The sequence below is a fragment of the Anser brachyrhynchus genome, assembly GCF_964034855.1.
Source record: "Anser brachyrhynchus genome assembly, chromosome: 12".
Classification (NCBI taxonomy): Eukaryota; Metazoa; Chordata; class Aves; order Anseriformes; family Anatidae; genus Anser; species Anser brachyrhynchus.
Genome location: NC_137707.1, coordinates 10476061 through 10501387, shown reverse-complemented (window position 1 = coordinate 10501387; position 25327 = coordinate 10476061). Strand labels below are relative to the sequence as shown.

Here is a 25327-nt window from a genome sequence, read left to right as displayed (position 1 = left end):
CCTCTGTGTTTTCAGGCTCTCTGCCTCTTTCTGTTCATCGCATGGAAATAGGCATGTACCTGTGCGGAATATTGCAGTGTGAAATACGATTTATTATATATTCACCACTTATGAATAATTCAGTTTCCGATTTATACATTAACTTCACTGGGGTTGTATAGAAAAAAACGCCTGTACAATTTATGTATTATTTAGAGAGCCTATTCATTTTCTCTTTCAACGTCTTCAGCACTGTAGCGCTACGTGTGAAGCACCTGTTGGTGTGCCTGTCCTGGATTATTTCCAATTATACCCAGTGACTTCTTTCTTTCAGATGTAGAAAAAAAATCCTTTTTCCTTTTTATTTTCCTTCTTTTGGGAGAACAGAACAGCTCGGTTACACTGGGACTGATGGATGCTTCTGTCGGCCAGCAGAAATCCTAAACTCAGGCGTAGCTCGGTGCCTCTGTGGCAGCAGGCATGTCCCGTGGGAAGTGGCCAGTGTACCTGCTCTGTGTGCTTGTAGCCACAGATTAGATGGAGTTTGCATGGTTAAGGGCAGCTGATTAGTGCTGAACGTGTTAATGGTGCGCCTGGCAAGAGGGATTCGATTCTGGCCAACATTATTGCAGAGGGGACTGCAGATATGTCAAATTATGAACAGAGGTGACATGAAAATATTGGTATTTATGAGACAGTCTCTTTATTACTTGCACAGGTCCCAGTCTCGTGGGGTACTGGGCACTATGACAGATGGGGCATGCTGGGCAGCATCAGGCCTGCAGTGGTGATATGGAAGGGATCACTGTTTTCAGGGTTGAAACATTTTAATTGGAATAGTGTGTTAAGACACACCTGATTTTGATTTACAGTTATGATCAATAAAGAGATTCAGCTTTTTGTCATTCAGGCTGTTCATTCTTCAGAAGGCTAAGAGCCTTGTATGCAACCATCAGAAGCTGTAGGTAAATGTGCAGTATCAGGGTGCCTGTCAGACTGGTTAAAGCAGGCACTATGGACTCAAAAGCAAACCAGAGTTCAGGCCAGCAGATTTAGGTATTGGAGGTTTTGCTACCTTCATGGCCAGTATTTCCACAAAGGGACAGATTTTTTTTATTTTTTTTGGTATAGACAACCAGTATAAAAATATAGATTTATTTGAAGATTTCTCCTTTAAAAGAACTAGTTTTTTTTTTGGCACAGATTTGGCAGGTTCCCAAGCAATAAATGACATTTATGGAGACACCTTGAAATGCCTCTGATGTCATAAAGCACACAGCTGTGATCTCATGCCAAGGAGACGTAGCTGCTAACATTGTCTATGGAAAAGAAACAATTATTAAAATACCTATATTTTATGGTTAGGCCAAAACAATATAATTTTTCAGGACAGATTCCGTTTAATGATGTTTGTGTGGTACTTCTTTGATCATAGAGAAGAAATCTGTTCAGTGGGGAGAGATTTATAACAGAGAAGCAGACAAAGGCTTCATAGTATAAAAAATACAGAGAAGATTCAGCAGTTGTGATGGAACAGCACATCTGTTTCCAGAGTTTAAAATATCACTGCTGACACTATTTTTAAAATATGCCATATCAGACTTGCTTAATAAAAACTTTAGTTATGTAAGTTTTAAGAGAATATACATAAATTCATAGATTTTATTCAGAGAGAACAGGGTACTGGTTTAAAACCTTTTTTTCCCTTTTTGCTAAATACCGAAAGTGTATTCCCTCAGGTTTTGTGCTTTTATTTAAGCTAAAAGTACAAAACTGTGACCAGATCTCATGTGCTGCCAGATGTTTTGTTGTGTACTGTATGATGTTTGTATTGCAGTCTTACCTCATAAGGCTTGAATGCTTTTTTACCTGCTCAAACTTCAGTTCTTACTGGAGGAAGAGCTTACAGTACTAGACCTGTGAATCAGAAAGATTAACTAGTAACCAGATACATTTCTATAGCAAAAGATAAACCCTCGCCAGCAACAATAGGACGTTATTGCTACATACGTTATCGATGGAGAGTACAACTGAAGTTTAGAAGCAAACCTTACTTGTTTTGGTTTTTTTTTCTCCTTCTTCATTTGGCTTTCTGCAGCGGTGCATGGTAGACTTGGTCGGTTACCCTCCTGTGAGCCTGGCTGCTCTCATTCCCAGTTAGAGCAGAGCAGAAGTTGCAGCTGTTTCAGCGGGGATGATAGGAGCTCCTGATGGCACCTCACTGCCCTGGTGTGCTGCTTCCATGAGGCGCAGGCTGTCTTTGCAGTGGTTGGGATGACAGAGGCGACCGGGTCTCTTGCAGATGCAGGAGGAAGGAGATAGCTGTTCTGGGTGAGACATCTGGAAGTAATGCCAGAGCACTATTAGCGTATGCTCGCAGACGACATGCATGGCCACATATAGAGGCATAGCCATACTCATCCACATGCAGAGCTTCCTGGATTATTTTGGACAGCATATTAAACTCTTGGTTTGAGCCTGAGCTTGTAAACTTCAGATCTAAGAAATTAAACAAATCTGTAGCTTCTGTTTCAGCAAAAGATGTAAGCATACGCTGAAATGCTTTGCTAAATCTTAGCTCGTGTCACATAAAATACAATTTGCACTCACTAAAAGTGAAAGCTGTGGGAATAATCTTCCTGCTTACTTGTGTTACAATCTCTATTTCTTTCTCTGTGCTCTGAAATCCCAAACAGTCTTTTAGCTTGTAATATATAAAATGCACGTATGTTTAAGGACACGTACAGATTATGAGCACATGTATAAATAAAATCAGGGTATGTATACACAGATGTCACATGCTAAAGGGAAATAGAAAAATAATCATTAAATCATGTTTATCCTTCAGTAGTATTTAAAGGAGGCCCAATCCTGTTAGGTCCTGAATAAGCTCAGTTCACGTTGACTTCAGTGGGAGGGAAGAGCTCTTAGCAGCTTGCCAGATCAGGCCCAGCAGGAGCAAGTATAGGTATGACCAGTTCCTGCCTATACCTGCTCTCCAGTCACCCCTCTGGTATGACATAAATTACACCTGACAGCAGGCAGCGTGATACATTTCTTATTGTAATTTGTTAGGATTGACTGTGCTCAGCCTACTTGCTTGCTTTGCTTGACTGTTCCCAAGTTATGTGGTTGGCTCTAATTCATGGAAACAAAGGACCTGATTCTGGGAATCTTACTCACGTGAGTGAGTAGCTGGCGATGTGAAGTCGGAGGCCAAATTTTGCATTTCAGTGATCCCAGAGTTGTTTCGGAGCAACTTTGTCAAAGTCTTTGATGTTGTTAGTGCTGGTGCAGCTGCTGGGAGAAGAGAATTTGTCCACTGATTAAATTTGCATAAGTAAAGGGTGCCAGATTAGGCATTAAAGGTGGTAGACACCCTCTTTCCAGTAAATTTTTATGGGGCTACATAAAATCTCTAAAGAAGAGAACACTCGAGCAGCACACAACTGGTGTGACAAAGAAAGAGGGTTAAACAGCCACTGTCAAAGATGGTTTCTAAACTGGTCATGCTCACACGTTACTCTTACAGTTGGCTTTTTGAATGAAACACCATATAAATAAGCAAGTTGGCCTTTGAGAGGGTGAAAGGCAAGGAAAACAAGAAACACAAAAGAAATTGTGATCAGTGACAGCATAATGATGGTAGTGACAAAAATGATCTCGGAAGTGTACTATTAATCCCTCTTCCTACAGCTAGTTGTGGCTGCTATCCTTGTATACCTGAAATTGCCATTAAAGTTAACAAGCTTTTGGGGGGTACAGTAAAGCTGGCATCTTCTTATGTGGATTTGAGGCTTACTTTCAATAGTTTATTTTCAGTAAGTTCTCCCATCAAAACTGCCAACTCTGGTAGTTGTGAGCTACAGGTGTGCAAAGAAAAAAAACTGTTGAATACTCATACCATCAGTATCTTATTTCTAAAGTAACTAGCTAAGCAGACAAATTACTCATCTTTGAGAGCATTTCCTCTAGAAATTCCATTCATGTTTTCACCCACAGGACCTCTAAAGCAGCCCCTTCACACATTGACACTTGAATATGGATTTATGTGACAGACTGTAAAGGCTGCAAAGGCTCTAGCACATCTATAAAGTGAGTTGCAAATTGTGTTTATCCAAGGGAGTGAGACTCAGTTCTTAAAAAAAAAAAAAAAAAAAAAAGGCACAAAAAAACCCACCAAAAGTCCAGGCTCTTAATGTGCAGAGAGGAGTACCCAAAGATGCTGCCAGATGATCCAGCCTTACTCCCACTGAGTTCAGTGACACACTGCTCATTGACTTTAAGTGGAAAAGAATTAAAAGTTCCAAATCCCCTTATACCACAGCAAGCCTATGTTTTGCCATTTCACTGACAATTTTGATACAATTTTGAATTTCTGTTAGAAAGCAGAACAAGATCTTTTTCATTAGAAGCTTGTCCTTTTTACCGCCCTGTGTAACGTTTATCTCAGAGAACTGCTGTGAGCTCTTTGCGAGTTGTTCAGCTATAAAAGGTAAATATATTTACCTTACATTCTTGGTTAATTAGTATTTGTTGTATAAGCCTCTATTAAAGATAAGCATGTTCTTTTCTTCAAAACATAGTTGTAAAAGGTCACGCTTCCAGCAGTGTTAGCCATGTTACAGAGGCGAGCAGGGATAACTGGAATTGAAGCAGGGGCTTCCCAGTGGGAGCTTCCCCACTAGTGGTGGGCAGCACAAGGTGGTTGGGACCTGTCTGCTCTCAGCCCTCCTCTGCCTGGCTAACCTACAGCACCCACCTTTCCTTGATACTTCTGGCCATTTTCTTGCCTCTTTAGGAAAGAACTTCTTAGTTCTGTGGCCCAAAGCAGGCAGTCAGTGCTAACAGCACACGCCCTGACCGCGGCTGTTGGGGCACCCTGGCTTCATCACTCACTCCTCTGGAGGCTCTGTCCTCCAAAGAAAAACAGCACAGGCTTTTTTTAACTGTTTCAGAAACCAGTGACATGACCATAGCTGTTATGAGGCATAGTAGAGTTTTTCAGGCATATCCCTGCCTCATTTTCCTCCGAACCCGTGAACATTTTGGGGGATTTACAAGGGAGTCCCCTAAAGCATGTGTCTTCTCTGACTTTTTCTTGTCAAAGCAAACCATCATTCTTGTATAAAACCACACTTGGGCAACCTCTTCTACCTAACTCATCCTTCTGAGTGTAACTGCACTGTAAATGTCTGCGTTTTTTAAATCCCCCTACCTTTTTCTCCAACACCTCGATCTCTCTGGATGGGGGAGCTCAGCACTAACACCTCAGATCTTTTCCTTCTCCCTCGTTCCCTGCAGCCACACCAGGCTGGCTTGACTTCCAGGGAAATGCGCTCCTCCCTGCCAGACCAGGACTGCTGATGCCCTACAGCCAGAGAGAGTGGCTTTATAAGCTCAAACACCTCCGTTACTGAGATCTGCAAGACAGATTTTCCACTTTGTCCTTTATGCTAAGGACTCCCTACTAGGTTCTGCTCTTCTCAAGAGGGAGCAGGGAAATTCTTAATTCAAATGTGTTCAGGGTATGTAATTCTCCAGACTTAGCATACATAAGAGCATCTCACATTTTTTGCTCATATAGGATCAGTCCAGTGCCCCCGTTACCACAACTAATTTTCTAATTTTCCATCACATCTGTGGATTCTTGATGTTATTACAAGAAAACAATGCCAATTAGCAAATTCTGTCACCACATACTGGCAGGTGGGTGTAAATCAGTTCTTAAACGAGCCCTGTACCTTGGACAGAAAGGTAAGACCAAATTTGTTCATAGCTAGAGACTGATGGTGCCCACAATGTGACTGATAAACCACAGTACATGTGAGGGCAGGGTCGCAGTTGGAGCAGAACCGATGCCAGCTCTCCTGGGCCAGCACACCCTCCTTCACCCTGTATCATCGTTAGCATCGATGCTAACTTAGGTGTTCCAAAAGCCCTCAGTGCCAATTCCATGCCATGCTGACCACAGCTTACCCACCTGGCACGTGTATGGCGTGTGGTCCCTCTTCAGTAACTCATCCCATGCAGACCTGCTCAGTGCTGCTCTTTTAGTGCCACAAAGGACATGGGCACGCTGCACCCTTGCTAAGCAGCGCTCTTCCCACGGAGGTCGGTTGGTTGTGGGGTGACACCAGGCTCCGGAAGAACCATGCTAAGAAGCGCTGTGAATTACCCAAAAGGCAAAGAGTCTCTTGAGTCGGCGCCCGCAGCCCACATTCAGGCAAAGCTCTACAAAACGCACCTGCATGTGAGCTGCAGCGCAAAGCTCATTAATTTTAATGGATATTGTGAACTTAAAGCGTACACAGACTTTAAAGGAAAACACCTGAAGAGGTAGGAGCAAGTGTTCTTCCTGCGTGCTACAGATGCTCAGAGCTGCAGAGCCTGGGTGCGGGCACGCCAGTGTTGCAGAGGGGTGAGCCTGGCAGGGGCTCCCCTGGCTCTGCTGCTTTGCAAGGCGCTTAGGGGTGCGCTGCAGAAGGGAGCAAGGGAAGGAGCAGAAATCCAGAGGTTTGGGTTACGCGTAGAGCTTTTTCTGAGTTACTGTAGGAATTTTCATGGAGATTAAAATCGTTTTCTGTTTAATTTCATCCACCTGCAATTTAGAGATAAATCTTGGGAGTTTTTCTTACTTGTCTGTTGATGGGGCAAATCTCGGTTTCCAAGGGAATTTTGACCAGCAGAACACTTAATGAAGAAATTCCTTAAAAAGGGCCGTTCCACTTCCCATCCTCCCTCTCCCCACAGTCTGCATCTAAGCCTGTGGGTGCTGTGCTTACCTGAGTGGGAGCTGTATCAAGAAAAGAGCTCCCATTCCCAGACTCTGAATTGAATACTGTAAAATGAACCATTTGCACAGTGAAGCGTTGCTGTTTTGTAAGGGTGCTGCAGGGCTGCAGTCACCCAAGTCCATGCAGTGCTCAGTAAGCTCTGGGGTGGGGGGGGAGTTACAGGCAGGCAGGAGATGCTGCCAGGAGCCACCCAGGGCAGCTCCTGGGCAGCACGCGGGGCAGAGCATGGTGGGTGGAAGTGAGAAGCCGTTCCCTCCTCGAAGCTGGGCTGGCCGGAGCCTCTACAGCAGCAGTTACACCAGTGCCAGGTCTGGGAGCACCAGGGCATCCATCAGCTGTCCCAAAGGAGGGGAGCGTGATGTGGCCTGCGTGGGAAGAAAACAGAGATGTAATTACAGCTGGGAATGATGGTTTTAGATACCCTGTCTCTACTTTCACTAGAGTGAAAAAATCTTGGATTCAGGGTCTGCCTTGAGAAATGGGGCAGAGCCCGTGGAAGTACACCCAAACCAGGTTTCCCCGTGCTCCCCAAGGTTGAGTGGCTTTGGTGGCAAAGGAGAACAAGCCCTGCAATGTAACCCTTCACTCCAGTGACTGCAAGAGATGGGAGGGAAGGAATTTGTATGGAAGCTGATTCTTCAGACCTGTCTGTGTCCATCTCTCCAGGATCTCTAACTAACTGGCATGTAGGGAGCCACAACAGAGCTGAGCTGTCTGCTGTGATAAAGGTGTTTACTCCTTACTGGACTTCATAAATGCTGCCTTGCCCAGCACAGCTGCTGCCTGGGGACTGCCCACAGGCTCTGGAGAGGAAAGCAGAGTTTACCCTTCGGGAGCACAAATCTTACTGTAATTGGGTGCTGAGACTGGGGCCTGTCAATGAATGAATTATTTGTATGTTTACTTGGAATATTTAATGAAACGTGCAAGGAAATATTACATAGCTAGTCTCTGATGAACGCTTTCTGAAATTATTATTTCTCTGTATATGTACATATATATTACAGCCCGGGTTGTGTGGAGGTATAGGCATCAATGGGTATTACAGCACCTAGGAAGGGGCAGACCAAGCTAATAACGGAGAGGAGAAGATATCAAATCACACTCATCTGACTTAACAAAAATAAAATGATGACTGTGTTGCTAAGCCTGGCTCAGGCAGCTCAAAAAAACTGAAGTTGAGGAAATTGCACATTCCTGTCTAGATATTAGCTTGTTTGGCTCAGCTGGTCAAAAGGGAAGAAGAGAGAGGAGGTGTTCCCTGCACAGTCCGTGCAGCCTGGCTGCAGCCAGAGGGATGTCATTTACAGCCTCTGAGAGAGGTTCAGGACTGCTGGACAGTGTCTCCAGTACCTTCAGTGCAAAACTCAGCTGACGTCTCATTTTCTGCTCTTCTCTTTGTTCTTTTGCATCGTTAACGTGACTGTCACTGAGTTGAGTTTAGCCTGTTAGTAATGCCTACCCTTCCTGTTTACAATGGTTTGAAAATTAGTCTGGTTTACTGAAACTCACAAAGAGAGCCCAGCAGACAGGGAGACCAAGAATTCAACATTTTTTTTGTTTAACGCTCTATATTTATAGCAGTTTCTGAGGTTAGTTGGTCAAGTCCTTTGTCATTTTTTTTCGTTGCTTCTTTTGCTCACCACTCACCTCTCACCTGCCAGGGCACTTTCATGCCAGCAGCACAATTTAAGTATTTTTCAGCAGTCGTTTTCAGGGCGCTAACATGAAAAGCATCAGCATTAGCAGCATGTTTTGAGAAAATGCTCCCATAGGATGCTATGGAAGCAACCTGCCTCCTCCTTTTATGTGCTGCTAGTGGAGGCTGTTTTCCTGCTGATGAACATGGTGCAAAATACCGCACCTGTGCCCAGGTTCACAGCTGTAGCAGCTTTACAGTTAAAACAAAGGGGAATCCCCTTTATTGATTTCTTCTTTGTACACTGTGCACTCAGCACACACATTGCATGGACAGAGTTATGTAAAGGTGCGGATTCAGTAGCTTTGTGCTGGAAATCGTGTCCTGAGGTCACAGCTAACCACCGTACCAGTGGAGCAGGAGAGGTGTTACCTCTTCATATTTGGTCTTTGAATACACATTGCTGGTGTATGTCTTTTGATTTATAAAGACCTTGCAATGGCAAGTAGACCTGGTCTGCTTAGGGGGATATTTCACGAACTACTTAGGAAGTTTTTAAAACAGACTCCCTAGATTATGAAGCGAGGAGTGTCTTCTGTTTTGTAAGGAACATGTTATGAAATGAATTTGTCTCTAGGCCTAACTTAATTATTTTAATGATCCCACTGGTGGTTGTCGTAGGTGTCGTACTGTGTATATATTGTGACCTACATGCTTGTGATCATTTATGAAATCTAAGATTTAAAAATACATTGGACCTTATTAATTCCTTTCCTACGTTCACTGAAGTAAATGGAGGTGGTTTGGATATTGGCACGTTGGGCCAAATGTCTCTTCCAGTAAAGTTGATGAGAGTTGTACTGTAAGCATAAAGGAAAACAAAGGCAGTCCTGTTCTTTTAGAAAACTGCCCTTATAAGAAGCCTGGCCAAAATAATCCCTGGTGTAACCCTGTTGAGCTCTGCGGAATTACACCAGGGATGTATGCTGATAGGATGTGAGGAAAGGGATTACAAGACCCTGAGCATTATAGCGAGGTGCTATATACTGTTGGCTATCCCCGGTACTTGTTCTTACAGACATCTGAATGCGTAAAATCAACAGGCAAGTGAGGACAAAAAGATTCCTGCCCTTATGGGTAGGTGCATGTACCTTTTATGGTCAGATAGCCTTCCCAAAGAGGTGGCTCCCCTGGCTTTGAAGGAGTTACTCCAAACTTGTACCTGTATAATTGAAATCAGAATTAATCTATTCATGGGTTAATGAATTCTTTAAGAACAAAGTGCATATTTAAATGGAAGAAACATGTAGGCATGCAAACACGGGATTCCTATAGGAGAGTATAAGGGAGGCTAGATCTCTCGAGCACGCCATAGTAACACGGTGAGGAGCATACCAGGCTGTAGCTAACATGGGTTGTACCCCAAACTGCTGCTAGCCACGTTGATTTTGCCAAGTTTCTCTGTTAGGTGAAAATAACAAATTGATGAATTCGCCTAGTCCTTGTAGCACATCAGCTTGTTCAGTTGTGCTATAGTGACACTAAGTGCATAATCTGGTGATTGAAGCAGGTAACTATTGTCACTCTCATCCCCGGTATAGCTCTATTGATAGAAACAGGGTTACACCAGGATGGTGGCTCTACTAACATGTTTTTTTGTAGCTGGGAGAAGCTGCAGAGCTGGAGTTAAGCTCCAGAGTTATAAACTCTTATCTCCATGCTCTAACCACCAAATTACTTACTCTTTCCCCTCATTTGCTGTCATTAGCATGTATTTTAATCTTTCGGTGCTTAAAAAAGAAATGATGTGTAAACATTTTAGGAGATTTTGCATTTGTTTTTTGTTTTTACCTAATTTGCTCTCACTTGAAGCTCTGCCAGCCGGGATGGCTTTTAGGTTAGCATGTGTGCACTTCTTGCATTCCTTATTGATGCAATCACTGTGACGCCTGCCTGCCTGTCAGAGTTGGGCACCAGGACAAATAGGCTAAGCAGAGGTATTCCAGTGTTCACGTGTACTGTGTTGATTTCACTCTACTGTAGTATGGTATGAGTTCAAAGGCTAAAATTCATGCTTTTTTATCTGCTGAGGACCACATAAAGCAATACCTGAAAGGAATCCTGCACGTGGATGCTGGGAAGCTATTATGCAGCATTTGCAGCGTTACTCTTGGTCAGACTCAGAAAGGATCAGTTGGCAAGCATTGGAAACTGAGATTTGCACCGTAAAGCTGAAACGCTGAAGGAATCCCAGTCCAAAGGGCAGGCTCCCGTTACGCCTCTGTCCTAATGGAGAGCAGATGCTACCAGTGCTGCAGGTAATCCGTTTAGATCTGGTAGAAGCTTTTGCAGCAGCAAATCTCTCTCTTAAGAAAGCAGACAATGAAAACCAGAGACTCTTTTAACATTGGTGTCATATTGCGTTGACGATGTTATGCCAGCAACTTGTACCGGTATGATTTGCATCAGAGGCTGCAGCTTTGGCATTTGGGGAACGTGGTATGCCTTCCAGGGGACCACTGCCTAAATTCTGCCATTGCAGAACTTACATATGATTTCATGGACAAACTCGGCTAGTGGAACTCCCTGGGAATCAGTAGATGACAATAGAGAGAAACTGGGCCCTCTGCTTGTGCTGGGGTTGTCTGGGAGGGAACAAGAACTGAACTTGGGCCAGAAGTACTTAACAGTGCTGTTGAATGAGAGAAAAATTCAATGACGGATTTTTAATCATTAAAAAAAAAGCATGGATTTGTAACCAGCTCCAAACATTTCCTCTTCTGTTCACATCCAGTTATATTCTCCTTGCAGATGCGAGGGTTAAAGCGGGGGCTGGTTTCTGCTTTCAATTAAGTCAAAGGATGTTTTGGCCTTGACTTCACTGGGACCAGAATCAAACCCATGACCATAGTATTGTATTTAAGAATGAATCTCTCTCAGTCACATAAAAAAGCCAGGTTCAGTTTTCAGTATCTCATCAGAATCCTACAGTTAACGGTTTCCTTATTTCAAGTTTTTCCCAAGCTTAAGCCCATAGTATCCTCTGTGCAGCAGGTGTATCAACTGCTGTCTCCCTGTGGCATGCCAGTTCTCTCTCCGGAGCCCCAAGTCAGGGGCTCCCCTTTTCTTCTGGAACGTGGCTGCAGAACCGGGCTCTCGCAGCTGACATCTCAGCATGTAGCTGCTTCTCTTTCCCTGCTCTTTTCTTGCTGCAGTAACAAAAAAACTACTGGAAGTTGCACTTTGGTTCTGCCTATCACCTGCCAACTGCTCAGGCTCACCAGCAAAAACTGTTACCCAAGTCTTCTAACTTGATGTGGATATAAGGCTTTGTTGGTTGTTTTCCCTTCAAAAACACTTTTTGAAAAAACACAAATCAAAAACACAGATCGGTCTTGACATGCTGAGTTTCTTTAAGTGAGCCAGGAAAAGTATGTTGAGTACAGCTTAATCAAATGTAAAAATAAACAGGAGCACTGTGCAGTCATCATTTTAAGTGTGACAACAAAAATACGGATAGAGAGAACTGGGTGCAACTTCATCTCTCACTTGTAGAGAATTGCAGCCAGCTGCGTCCTTTGGTCTGCCTGTAACTGCCCGCGGTGTCTCTGTGCCAAAGCAAGCAGTGGTGTGAGCTGTACAAGGTGTTCAGCAGTGTAATTGCAGCGGTGCTACATGCTGAGACTGTGCAAAATCAGCATAGCTTATTCACTGGTGGACAAAAGGATGGGCTGCAGGAAAACCAAACAGAGGATGAATGTAAGATAAGCTGTTTTTTCCATATTATAATTCTCAGCAAGAGAAGAGCTTTACCAGTTTAGCAAATTGGCATGCCCACCAACTGCCAATGTTGCCATACTGCCAGAGTTTCTTGTAAGCAGAAAGTTAATTTATCCATACCTACAGACACTGGTATCATTCCCGTTGGTGTCAGTGGAGAGCATCCTGATACAGCGGAGGCAGGCGTGTGCACCATGGGCAGATTTGAGTTCGTGCTTAGCTCAGGCAGTGACGTGCTGTAGGGTCCCTGGCAGCCTGTGTCTGGTGACTTGTTCCTGCTGGTCTGGAAATAAATAAAAGAATCACAGAAAAAAGTTTCTCAGCTTTCATATCCCTGGGCTCAGAAGTGCAGGGATATGGTTTGAGCAGATGACATATTCTAGCAGTTTGCATGAGCAGTGGGTACCGAAGCGAGTGCGTTAGCTGTCACCATTTACATTTTATAAAGGTGGTGCAGACCTTAAGTGTTTGCCCCCCTTGCTCCTGCTGTGGACTTAAATGTGCTGTTTTCACGGCACCCACACATGCGAAGGATGCAGAGGGCCGGACTTGTACCCTGGAAGGTAAAGGAGTTACATTTGAAAATTTTTCTGCCTTCACTGAGATCCAGTGGGAGTTTCTCTGTTGACTTCAATGAGCAAAGAGTTAGCCCATTTATATTAAAATAAAACTAGTATCTGCATGTTTGCCAACCTCCCAGCATGCGCAGTTGTAGAGGGTTGATGTTAGTGGCAGCAATGTCCAGATCTAGTCAGATTTGAAAATCTTAGTAAAAATACTGTGTTAGCTCCCACTTGAAGTTACAGTGAGGCAAGAAGGAAGAGGTCTGATATTTGCTGCAACCCTTTTTTCATCCTGTCCTTTATAGTACCATGATTTAGGGGAAGGGATGTTTAAAGGAATAGCAAGAAAAGGCTTGTATAGGCAGGAATGTTTTATTTGAATTGTGCATCTTCTCAGGTATTAACTTAATTCTGTTGAGTGCCCACAACTCCCACAGGGTTTGAACTGAAATGCAGTTCTTGCAGGATTGGGACCTTTGGGAAACTAGAGAGCATTAGGATGGTTGTTTGGGAGTTTGTTTGAAATTAAAGAATTTTTGTTCTTGCATTGGTTTTCATGGCTAAAATTAATGTAAGTTCTCTACTAAGAAACCATGAAAGGCCAAGAACTCTCACAGGGTTCAAATAAGAGCAGCAGCAACAATTGTACAATACACACAGGTTATATGTAGCAATAAAAACTTGTATTAATATTTTTAATCTTCACTAACAATTTAGTTATAAGTTCAGTTAGAATGAATTGGAAGACAGAAGAGGAAGAGTAACCAGAACTTCATACTGGAAAAAGTGAGAGTACTAGAAGTCAATCTAACATGCTTAACTTAGCTAATGTGCTTGTTTAATTTCAGATACAAGTCCACAATTTAAAATGAAATGAATTCCCAGATACAGAGGTATTACCTACAATGTATGAGCTCCTGGGCAGTTAGCTGAATTTTGGCATATTTCATTGAAAGAAAAATATTTCGCTCTTACCTGTAACGAGTTTTGTGTTTTGAAGGTTCGTATTATAGTGTAATATGATTTGGTTGCTTCTGTTAAAATTGTGCAAGTCAGCCAAACTCTGCCCTTCACACTCTCCCAAGTCGTTGTTAGGACTAGGGGCGGCAGAACTGGCCCATCTTGAAGTGCAGTAATTGCAGCCGCGCTGCCTGCGTCAGGCTGGTCGGCAGTTACCACCGGCCACAGCCCCGGCCTCTTACCCAGTGATGGCACCGCTGTTGCTGCTTTGGTTTTGGTGGCACCAACACGATGCACATACCTGAATTAGAGGTGTCTGCCCATGTCCCATGGAGCTTTAAGCCAAGGATTCAGGGGGCAATGAGGACAGGTTGAGCTCCAGTCGCTGCAGAGACCTCATCCAGCCCACGCTCTGGCGTAGCTGACCCCAGCCGGGCAGCCCTCGGGTGCTGGGAAGCCAGCACGTTGCCTTCTGGCCCGGGTATGACCAACAGACTAATGCCTGGCGGAGGCTTTAGGGAACAAATGCAAATGGTATGTTTAATGGAAGGCTGGTTTTCACCTTCTCTGTTACAAAAGATTAACAGGACCAGAGGAACCATGTCAGTGGCACGCAGGGAAGCTTTACGGGAAAATGCAAATTGTACCTGTATTTGAAAGTTACATTTTTTCTTGTTAAGCACAGCAAATGCATTTCATGACTGATGACTGAAATGAATGTGGCAGAATTATGATGTGTAGGTAGGATGAGTGCTGTTCTGTCTGTATGTGTCTCTACTTATCCAGCTTATAAATGTGGTTCTACGCTGAACAGAATGAAAGAATTCGTAATACAGCAATTAACATACTAGAAACTGTTTGTTTAGTAAAGTCTTTTTATAGCTGTTAAAATAACACACTAAAATATACAAACGCTAGTTTAATAAGGCAAAATAAAATCATTAGCCTGACTTAGGGCTGGATTCTGCCACCATTACTCATGGCTAAGCAGTGCTTTACTCATGAACTGTTTACTCTACGGGAGACGGGTGGCAGAACCGGGCCCTCAGGGAACAAATACGCTGCTGATAAATTTGGGATGAGCGGCCAGTGCTGGTGAGCCTAATTCCAGCCTCCCAACGAGGTGAAGGGCTTAGGGTTAATACTGTCGTAAACCTGATGGAAATGAAAAGCATGGAAATGAAAGCACATTGGAGCCCAGATTTCCTCAGCTGATGGTCTGTTCCCTATAACTGTGTGACTGCTCCCTCCTGCTTCTCCCTGAGGACCTGACAGGATGCTCAGCCCCGCTGATGCACGACCTGGCTCCTGATGGCAAGAGAGTTCCTTAACACAGGAAAAGAGACTGGCCCCTGCACCAGGATTAGCGTTTCTTATTTCTGTCTTAACTGCTAATTTATATATTAGGCAATAGTGTCTACAAATTTAACAAAAATTGAATTTATCAAAATCTATATATATATATGTATATATTTCCATGAGGTTATATATCAAATAGTCACCTGCAAAAGTGTCTTAAGTGTGGAGATAGACTGTTAGCAACAAACACAAGTGAAAGACCCACAAGATCTCAACCTTATTACCATGGATACTTTGTGGTATTTCAAAAATAACAGGCAATTTATACTTCAGTGGCTGTTATTACCTGTTGCTTCCGTGGACTTGAATTGATAGTAACAGAGAACTGAAAATATAATTGTCCGTACCTTTGTTTTAACTACAAGATCTATTACATGCTAATTTTTAATGATAGTGTAAAAAAAAGTCTTCCAGAACTTTGTAAAAATGATTCAGGGTGGTAGATGATAATGTTCTTTCTGGATTATTGACTTTTAAAAATACATGTTGATACTAGCTCTGATCTATTGTAAAAATAGATATCCAAGCCTGAATATCTATTCAAGCAAAATATGAAGTATTAAATCTAGGTAACAGATCCTGCAGTTCCTTCAGGTCCTTAATAGTTAATGAGTGTAATATCCTTCAGAAGCACTGCAAAGTGAGCACGTGGCTCAGAAAACTCCTATGGCATTCCAGGGCCAACGTTAGAAAGCAGGCACGCAAGGTTACAGCAATTAGAGATGGATAAGCCTGTTACCTTGTGAGTTACCTCATTCATCCCTCTGCCAAGACAGGACTGTACTACTAGATACACCGGTGGTGTTAAAAATGGAGAGATGTGTGTGTGGGGGGGGGGGTTACAGGCTTTTAGTGTTTCCATTTGTTTCTCACAGATCAGTTTTGTACTTGTGTATCTGTGGTCGCTGGCTTGTGCCATCAGGATTGAAGGGTCCAGAGCTGATCAGCGCGTGTATGGGGCTGGGCAGTGCCTGCAGGGTGCTGGTGGCTGATGCTGCCCTGGAGAAACGTGGGTGCTGTCCCCCGGCTTGAAGCCTGGCCTGGGCTCCAATGTGCTGGATCTCCCCTGCCCTTGGGGTCACCCCTCTGTGTCTGCAGGCACACGGACTGGTCCCAGGCCACGCGTGGCTGCGTGATGTTCATAGTTTGCAGAGCAGCAGTTTATGCCCCCAGTTTAAGACTCGGACTCTCCCCTGACACACACTTTTTCCTGTCACTATACAAATAAAAGATTTGAAAGATGCTTAAATCAAAATTCTCCCTGGCTTGAACACCCTCTGAGCCAAGTGTGTGCCTGGAGCAATCTGAGGTGGTCAAGATGTTATCTTTGATTATAACAGAAACCGTTGCAGAGCCGTAACAGCAAAGCCTGCGCGGTGTTTCTGCAGCATAACATGGCCAGGTTGTGTGCAGAGACCCCTGCTTCAGACGGTGCCTCCCCTTAGCGTTATTTTCCCATAATCAGAAAAGGCTTAAAATTAGTGGTTGGGCAGCAGGTTGTGAAAGTGTGGTATGGGGCTGAAGTTTTAAACGGAGGCAGATCAGAAAAACTTCTGCAGGCAGATGCAACCTTTAGCCATGTGCCTGGCTGTGCCGGGCACGGGGCAGCATGTGTCCTGGCAGACAGTTTTAGTGTCCTCCCTCCTAGCGACCGTCGGGGCAGAAGACCCAAGACACCCCTTTGGTGCTCGGCCAGGCTGTCCCTGTCCCTGTCCCTCCTGCGGCCACCCCTGCCCGCTGCCCAGACAGGCTGCGTCCCTTGGGAAAGTGGCCGCGGGCGCTCTCTCCATTATGCTTTGCGCTGCTGGGAGCTTGTGCACAAACCCTTGACTGAGTCTGACACAACTCGGTTTTACAGTAAAAATAATGGGAAACGTGAAAAATGCAGCTGTAAAGATCCCTGCCAGCCCCAGGCGGTGCTGGTGTGGGTGGCACTGAGCAGTCCCAGGCCGGGGCCCTGCCTCCTGGCACCAGCCCCGCATCGCGCAGGGCTCTGTCGCCCTGCCTGCTTTTGGCTTTCCTTTCCCAGAAGCTGCTGTCCTGTGGCAGGACCAGTGACAACAACCGTGTAGCTGCCCAGGTAGCCGTATCAGATGCAGCATGATATGCTCCCATCTCTTGAGCACCTCTGCTCCAGTTCACAGCATGTTTTTTCTCCTCAAAGCAGCTAACAGTATCTATAGTACCCACCTTGAACAAAAATTTAAGAGAGAAGCAGCCTTTTCTGCTCAGCAGCCGTGGCGGGACTCTTCTCGCACACCTGGGACACTGCTAGCATGTCCCATGGAGCGGTTTCAGGTTGTGCTCAAAGGTTCGGCCCCTTGGTCTGTCCCAGCCCTAAACAACCCTCTTCCTCTTCTCTGCTGCATTTCCCACAGCTACCGCCTCCTCCTCCAGCTCCACAGCGGCCGGCAGACTTCGTGCACAGAGCAGAGGAGCTGCAGAGCTCCTGTCAGCCTGCTCTGCGTCGGCGTGGAGCAGCAGGGACGGAGGAGGGAACTGAGCAGAGCACAGACCCACGTGCTGGAGGGGCTCACCGACAGGCCTTTCCCTTTTTCCTCCCATAATTTTCCTCCCATGAAATTAGAAGAGAGCCACATTTAATGACAGTTCTCTAAAATGCACGCTCCCCGCTGAATTGACATTGGGCAGAAAAAGTGTCTACAGAATCAATTTTTAATAAATGCAAACAACTGAATTATGAATGACAAAAATATCACTGAATGGTTAAATATTAATCATGTAATTACTTAAATTAATACTTTTAGTGCAATGTTGTGATAAAGGGTTTCACTCACGCGCCGTTGCTGTGCTGGCTGGTAGGAGCATGGGCCGGGTGGCAGGGGGCCGCAGCGGGGTGCGGGAGCAGAGGCTCTGCGGGTGCTTGGCACAGCGACACTGCTGATTTTCCTCCAAGCCCCACTGTACCTGGTGCTCCTCTCAAGGCCCCTGGAACCAGATTTAGTAAGAAAGAACTTCAGTTTTCTGTTCGAAAAGGGAGCTATCAAGAAAAGAGCTAAACTGGACCAGGAAGAGAAAGCAGTACCCCCCAAAAAAACCCCTCACCTCTCCCAAAGTGCTCCCGAACCTCCCGACACGTGATGTGCTTTGTGTGGCTCCACTGCCGCTGCTTGGCAAGAATCTTGGGAAGACAGAGTGCTCCGGAGAGCAAAAAGCCCTGACTGCTCCGAGATGGAGCTGGATAAGTCTCTGGATGAGATCATGTGTGGTGAGGACTGCAGCAGGGCTGGATTCGCTGCGCTGTGTTCAGCCTCCCGTCCCATGCTCACCTTTTGGCAAGCGCTGCAGGGAGCCTGGAGCCTGCACGGTCCCCAGATGGAAAATGGTAGCGAGCGCTGTCGGGGTGTGTGGGTAGCAGTGGTTGTCTGTAGATGCTTAAACGCAGCACACAGCTTCCTTCCCTGTCCAAGGAGCTCAGAAAAGAATTTACTGGCGCTCTTGTCCTTGTGGGTTGGCTGGCTGTGCTGTTTGTTTTTAATCTAATAAAAGGAGATCTTAATATCATAGTGAAATCGGTATAAAGCTAGAAACTTGCCCCCTGGCATTTTGGCTAAACATTATTGAAAAATGCAAAAAAAGCCTTCAGCAGAAACAACAGAAGCACAAAGAAATTGTAGAAATAGGATCAACAGGTTGTGTTCTAGATGTTGGGAAGAGGGCTGAAGAGCAGCCGGCTGGGCTGGAGGAACCAGGAGACCCGTTGGGCGGGAGGCTGGGCGCCAGCCCCCTCCTAACACAGCTCTGCAGGGGCATGCAGTCGTGGTGGCCGGGAGCTGGAGCCCTGCGAGCATCTGGGTGGGCAGCACGCGTTAGGGCAGTGGCTGGGAGCGGTTCAGGAGAAAGTCATGGCTGGGAAGAGCCTCGCACAGGGAGGACAGTGTGAAGCACAGTGAGATGTGGCCAGGAAGGCGGAGGCAGTGGGAAAGCAAGCTTTGTGACTGCTTTGCTTGAGCCTGGCTTGGTCTGCTCTCTGGAAATTAAATCTGGGAAAACAGATATTAAAAGCATTTTTAAATGAAGAAGTGAATTGTCTCTTCCAAAAGGTGGGACTACTGCAGAAGCAGTCACTGCTGAGACTCACCCATCTCTGTAGGATCTAAGTGCAGCTCTTTTTGTCTGGTCTGTGTTTTCCTCTGCTTTCCACTGCTTTACAGACAGCCCTGGAATCACCACTCCCACATGCCATAAGCAAGCAGCAATTCCTCAAAAATGCCATTACCCGCTTTGTCTGCCAGTACCAGGCACCACAACTGCTCACAAAAGCAACCATTTTGGGGTGACCATTGCCCAGTCCGAGAGCTGCAGCCGCTCCCCACAACTCAGGAACTTGCACCGCGAGCTGGAGGGAGCCTGAGCCCTCCTGTCAGCCTGGCACCTCATGTCTGGTGGAATATCAAGTTTGCGCAGTGCAAAGCCATTCCTATCCCCTTGCACTTGCTGATGTCCCGACAGCCTGCACACATTTCCCTTCCAAACTTCTGTGCACATGGCATTGTCTGCTATGCAGTCTGAGACCCATCTGCTGAGCGCATCAGGTTGCGGAGCTGTCAGTCACTGTATGTCCATGGCTTTACACATCCCAGGTACAGCCAACATGCAAAAATTTCCTCAAAGCTGTCATTTGCGTTAACTTTGTGCTCTCACAGTTGCGTTTTCTGATAGACTTACTGCAGGTACAGTTTGTACTGGTGAGGAGGGAGAAGCAGGAGCACTTTCTGCATGCAGCATTACAACATGCTGCAGTGAAGCTTGTTCTTGGAACATAGCGGCCCCCTAAAATGTCAAATAAATCCTTAAACTATTCATCACTCTGTTTTTGGGGTGGCAGTTAAGTCTTTCAACACTCTGCAAGTTTCTTTCCCCAGCAGTAATTTTGCTGGTGAAGAAATACAGCTCAGGGCACTCCACAAAGGCCTCAAAATTCATGTTTTGTTTTCATTACCAAAAAAAAAAAAATGCTTCACTATATTAAAGAGCAGCCCATTAAAATTTTGTATCCTGTCTTCCCTGCGTCCTTTCTTTGCTGGCAAACCTTCCCTCCCTCATATGCACCAAGGAGCTGAACAGCAGCCATCGCTTTGGTTTGCAGACTTCACAGAAAAAGGGCTGTGAAAGGGAGGAGGTTTGAGCCACAGCCCAGCTTGTTTAGGGAGTAAGTAGGAAAGATGAGTTCTCAAAACTTTTGGTAGCCACACAAATACTTAATAAATGCACCTACCGTACTGAACGTTAAGTAGCTCTATCTGCTTTCAGGCTAACCCAGAACAGCACACAGGCTCGTGTGCATGTCTAAGGAAACAAATTAACTGTCTGGTTCCTGGACTAAAATGTAACGCTGTACCAAGCAATATATTTAGTTGTCTCAGGCAAAGAGACCTCAAATAACAATAAAAAGGAAAATAATGAATTACTGGAGGCTTGCTGAACCTTGTGATTATATAAATTAAGTGTTGCAGTGTGAGCTGGATTGTTCTGATACAGTTGAAGAGCTAGAGGTTGAAGAAAAACAGTAAACGTATTATAATTAGTGTTTAGGTTGTTTGGTTATTCTCTTAAGTAACTCAGAGTAGCTGAATGCTAGCACAGACATGAGAGGAGAGCAGGCAGTGAAACCTACAACTTGCGTAAAAGGGGAAAAGGGTTTTTAGCTGAGTTCAGCAGGGAATTGCTAAGTTCAGTTTTACTCGATATCTCATTTCATTTAGAAATTCATTTAGAAATAAGTGCCACATGAAGTAAATTTGCAACTACATAAAAAAGCTGGGAGATCAGACCAAAGTGCAGCTCTGGAGAGCGAATCTCACCTGTGCTGCAAGACCCCCCCAGCCCGAAGCAAGCCGAGCGTGGAGCAGCTGCGAGCATTGGCGCGGCCCCTCCGGCTCGTAGCCCGGGGCTCGCCATCCCCAGCCCCGCTGGGGCCCTCTTGCACCTCTCGCCCATGCCCCTCGCTGCAGGGCTGGAAAGCAGGAGCGCAGCCAGGGCCGTGCCGCTCAACTCGCCAGCGGTGCTGGCTGTTGCCTTGGACAGGGAGTTGGTGGGCTCGTTTTCCACAGCAGGGGAAAGCCCTGCCCTGGTCGCAGCGAGGGATACTGGGGGATTGCATAGCTGAGTCTAAGGGACGATGCTCGACAGTGAAATCTGGCGGGCTGTGGAATAGTCTCACTGGGAAATGGTGGAGTCCTCACTGGCAGGGTTATTTAAGACTCGACTTTGAAACACGAGACACTCTGCAGTTGGGAACAATGCTGCACTGTCAGAGAGATGGACTCAATTACTTAATAGGTCGTTGCTGTCTGTCTCCTGTGATTTTCCTTTCAAGAACATATATTCAGCTGGGTTATTTCTCATGGGAAGACAAAGCCTTCTGAAAGAAGCCAGACATTTGGAGGGAGAGGCGGGAGGAAGTGCAGCCCGGCAAATGCCCAGCTTGCTTTCTGCAGCATACTGTCAGGATGTGGAGAAAACTGGCATGGTGCAGCTGATGGGGTGTTTTGGTCCTGCTTACACCTACCCAGCTGGATCTCTGCTCTCATGTGTCTCACTTCCTTTTCTTTGCTCAGGAAAGGGTTGCCACGTTGCTGTTCCTGCCAGACACTGATGCGCAGCCACTGGTGCGGGATGCGGTCCTGCAGGCAGCGCTGCAAATGCTGTATAGGCCGCTGGCTGCTGCTGTGCCCAAACATGCAGCACTGAGGGGGCCATCCAGCTCATGGCAGCGCAATGGAGTCCCCCCCCTCCAACATGGAAATGCTTGGATGGCCTTTGGTCAAAATATCAGCACAGCTGGTGCAGAAGCTCATGTCCAGGAGCCCATCTATGAGTATCCATCCAGTTCTCGTTCACGGTACCTGCTGAACGGGTGTATAATGTACCTGGTGAGACATGTTCTCTCCAAAATTATCCAGCCAGCCACAGGGTGAGAACTTTGTAGGCACTTCCCTTGCTGGGGCTGAGACTCATTTGCAGCCCTGATTCAGGGCAGGACGAGCTTAGTGCTAGGAGCAGTCGCGGGCAGGCACTGTGTGAGCATGTGCATGCACACACATTTAAGGCGTCTGTCTTGGTGCCCTTGTTTGCATTTGTCACCAAATTAAGATACTGCATTACTTTATGCACATTGAATTGATGCAGCTAGATTGGCTGGATGTTTTCAAGCCCTGAGGGTGTAATGAGATTTTGTCTCTTTTGCCCATTTCTTTTTTCTTTTCTTTTTTCAGAATAAGTCGTCTGTTTAATGGCACTGAGCCTATTGTCTTGGACAGTTTAAAGCAACATTATTTCATTGATCGAGATGGTGAAATTTTCAGATATATATTAAGCTTCCTAAGGACATCTAAGCTACTGCTCCCAGATGACTTTAAGGTAAGGAAAGCTACAGTCTGCCATCTATTTCCCCCCCCTCCCCCGCCCCCATTTTGTCATTTATTTTGGAGCAGGTTGGGTTGTGTGCTTGACCTAAACATACTTAACTAAATGTTGCTGTTTATTGTTAGGATTTTTAGGACTTGTATATTACACTAGGGATGCTATTATTTAATAAATGGACCAATGGTTGTCATGGATACCATAAAAAGTTAAACGATGAAGCTTACGGCTAAATCAGTTTTTCTAAACTAATTGTATTTTCTCACATTTTTAGCTTATTTATCAGGGTATAACAACAATTAAGAAGCAACACCAGCAACTGGCACTTACCAGGATTTAATGTTCAGAATCTAAAAAAAATGTTTTAAATTTGATACTTAGAGGAATTAAATTGTGTAAGTCTTTTTCTTGTTGGTATGAAAAAGAAACACCCTTAAACAAACCCATGAGGGTTTCTGTTAGATACAACCAATGCAGATACTTTGATTTCAACAAGTAATCTTTTACAGAATTTATGAATGTCAAAATATTCGTGGGAAATGGAATTTATTGAGGGATTTTTAAGGAGCAATATGTGCTTTCTATAAAGTCATGATGCTGGGTTGCTTTGCAAATTCTGGTTGTTTAAAACCTCTCCTCCTAGCCTTGTTTATTTGGATTTGCACTTACAAAACTTGCAACATTGTCATCCTTATGTATGAAAATTAGAAGACAAAACTATCCAAACTAGATGACAAGATTCAACAAAAGAGCTAACTTCAGGATGAAATGATGAATAAGTTTGAGTGCTAATGGGGTTCCGCTCAGAGTTAGAGAATGCAGAGAATTACTGGAAAGGAACGTTCTCGCGCTGGGTAGTAAGGTTTTATTTCTCACGTTGGACTTGGTAGACAAGGTAATTTGGCCAGGCCTTACTGAGTCATTCCAAATTTATGGTTGCTGTGGGGTTTTAGCTCTGGAGTACAGCTGATCCTCTTGCTGCAGACCAGCTCTCAGCCATTTTTGCCTGAATCACGAGCACAGCTGGATTTGACACCGGCATCTCAGCATTTAGAAGTTAACGTAGAGCAGACGCACTACGCAGTGGGAGCATACATCTCATGCCGAGGCAGGGGAGACGTTTTGGCATTCACAGGCAGTTTTGAAGCCCCAGCCCAAAAGGGCTGTCTCGGGCACTGGTCTCTTGGGAGCGCACGGGGTGCTGTGACGCAGGGCGAGAGGCAGAGCATGCAAGGCTGGATGCGAGAAAAGAGAAACAAGAGCAAACGCGCAGGTAGGAGTGAAGCTAAAGACCTGTGGGTTGCAAGATGGAACAAGTAAAGAGGGTGGATGGAGAAATGGTACAGATGAAATGCCAGAGAGATCCTTTAGCAGCAGTGTTTGGGATAATCTGGTAGCACAAGAAGGATTGAGAAGAGAGTGTAGAAGAGATGTAGTTTGTGCAGATCATGGCCTCGACTGGCACCCAGGAGGACATTTCAGAGGTGCTGTAAAACGAAACCAGCAGGATTTGGTAAGAGCCTCAAGGTGAGAGCGTCAGTGGATGCCAAGGACTTGTCTGCACAGCGAGCCGCTGGCAGGGCTGGGAGAGACTTGGGAGAGCCGGCGCTGTGCCCATACTCGGTCCGTTGTTCCAGACCATATCTTTGCATAGGGTTAACTGTATTTTATTTGGTTCCTCTCTGAGAGCTTTAGAGCAAACCTCAGGCTAAGGAGGGCTCAAGAACAAAGCAAAGTATTGCTAGGTAGGGAGTAACTAAATAAAAATGCATAGAAGAATGCGCTGCAAAGCTGTATTAAAACTGCATTGTAAACGGATTTGACTTCACAGAAATCGTGTAATTTTACCAGCATGATTAAAGTGACAGAAGACAATAATCAAAGGCAGCAAATGGAATCACTTGGTGTTTCTAAATGCAAAACTCTATTTAAGGTATAAAACCTGACAGGTTTTCCAGTGAGACTTGCATTAAATGTTCTTTATGTCAAACAAAGCATTATCAAGTGTTTTGAATATTTATTAGTTTTTACCCCTTAATTTAATCAAGCAATTTATTAGCCTCAAGGTTTAGCCAAGTTGCTTTTCAACTTGAATTGCTGCTCAGATGGTTATTTTGGAAAGTTTGGAATGTTAGTACCACACCAGCCTTACTGCATTTGCTATTTAAGTGTTGTTTTCAGACTAACTTAACACTGAAATGCAGAGAAAGTGGAGTATGTGTTCCTAGGCTAGTGATTCTCTATTATCAAGTCTGACTGGTGTGTTTACAGTGAATATTAATTACACTTCCAACTACTAATAAGCCAGAACTTGAAACTGTTCAGTATCTGACAGGTCTCCCTGCTGAAAGCAACATTCTGATAGTTCATATAATTTTTGTGGGCTTGGGGGATTTTAGGCCTCTTTAAGTATGCTGAGAAATTACCGTGAGCTGTTGGCTTGGTTCTGCATTGCAGCCAGCTTGTGCCGAGCGAGGCGATGGCGAGCGATCAGGAGCTGCCTACAGCTCCCTCCTCCCACACGGGCTCAGCCCCATGCAGGGGCCACTCCACCCTGGGTGAAAAATGTCCTCAAGCAAAGCATGGAGCCAGCACCCTGGGTCTGCCGTGCTGCAGGGTTAGGGCGTCTCTGGCAGAGGAGCTGACCCTCCTGTGCAGCCCAAATATCTGCCTTGATTCCCCCCATCAGAGGTGTTTACCCAAAACATTTATGACCGCCATCTGTCCCCTTTACTGGCAAAATACCTTCACACAAAACCAGGACCACGCCCATTGTACCTACTTATTTGAGACTCGCTCTCTTCTTAGAGATCTTCCAACAAAAGTAGGTGTAGGCAATGTGTATATCATTATTTGATCTTAAG

The 25327-nt window shown here is 45.1% G+C and overlaps 1 protein-coding gene and 1 long non-coding RNA gene across 10 annotated transcripts in view; one reads left to right on the top strand and one right to left on the bottom strand.

The window, feature by feature from the left end:
- Positions 1 to 22300, bottom strand: LOC308176689. 5 transcript variants are annotated; one of them, XR_013938491.1, is made up of 4 exons: positions 18144 to 22300; positions 17876 to 18026; positions 12316 to 14230; positions 1 to 9637 (listed from the first exon to the last, which is right to left on the bottom strand). It is a non-coding gene; the product is annotated as an uncharacterized lncRNA (long non-coding RNA). The 5 variants fall into 5 exon arrangements; XR_013938493.1 differs by having other exon boundaries at positions 1 to 7141; positions 9567 to 9637; positions 17876 to 22299; XR_013938495.1 differs by having other exon boundaries at positions 1 to 3279; positions 5963 to 9637; positions 17876 to 22298.
- The window catches only part of KCTD15 (potassium channel tetramerization domain containing 15), a 44492-nt gene that overhangs the window by 7206 nt on the left and 11959 nt on the right, over positions 1 to 25327 (top strand). For all 5 annotated transcript variants that reach the window (XM_080552765.1, XM_080552767.1, XM_080552768.1 and 2 more), the window contains one exon: positions 22316 to 22460. In XM_080552765.1, the coding sequence (XP_080408891.1) occupies positions 22316 to 22460 (145 nt within the window). The remainder of the gene's footprint in view (positions 1 to 22315; positions 22461 to 25327) is intronic.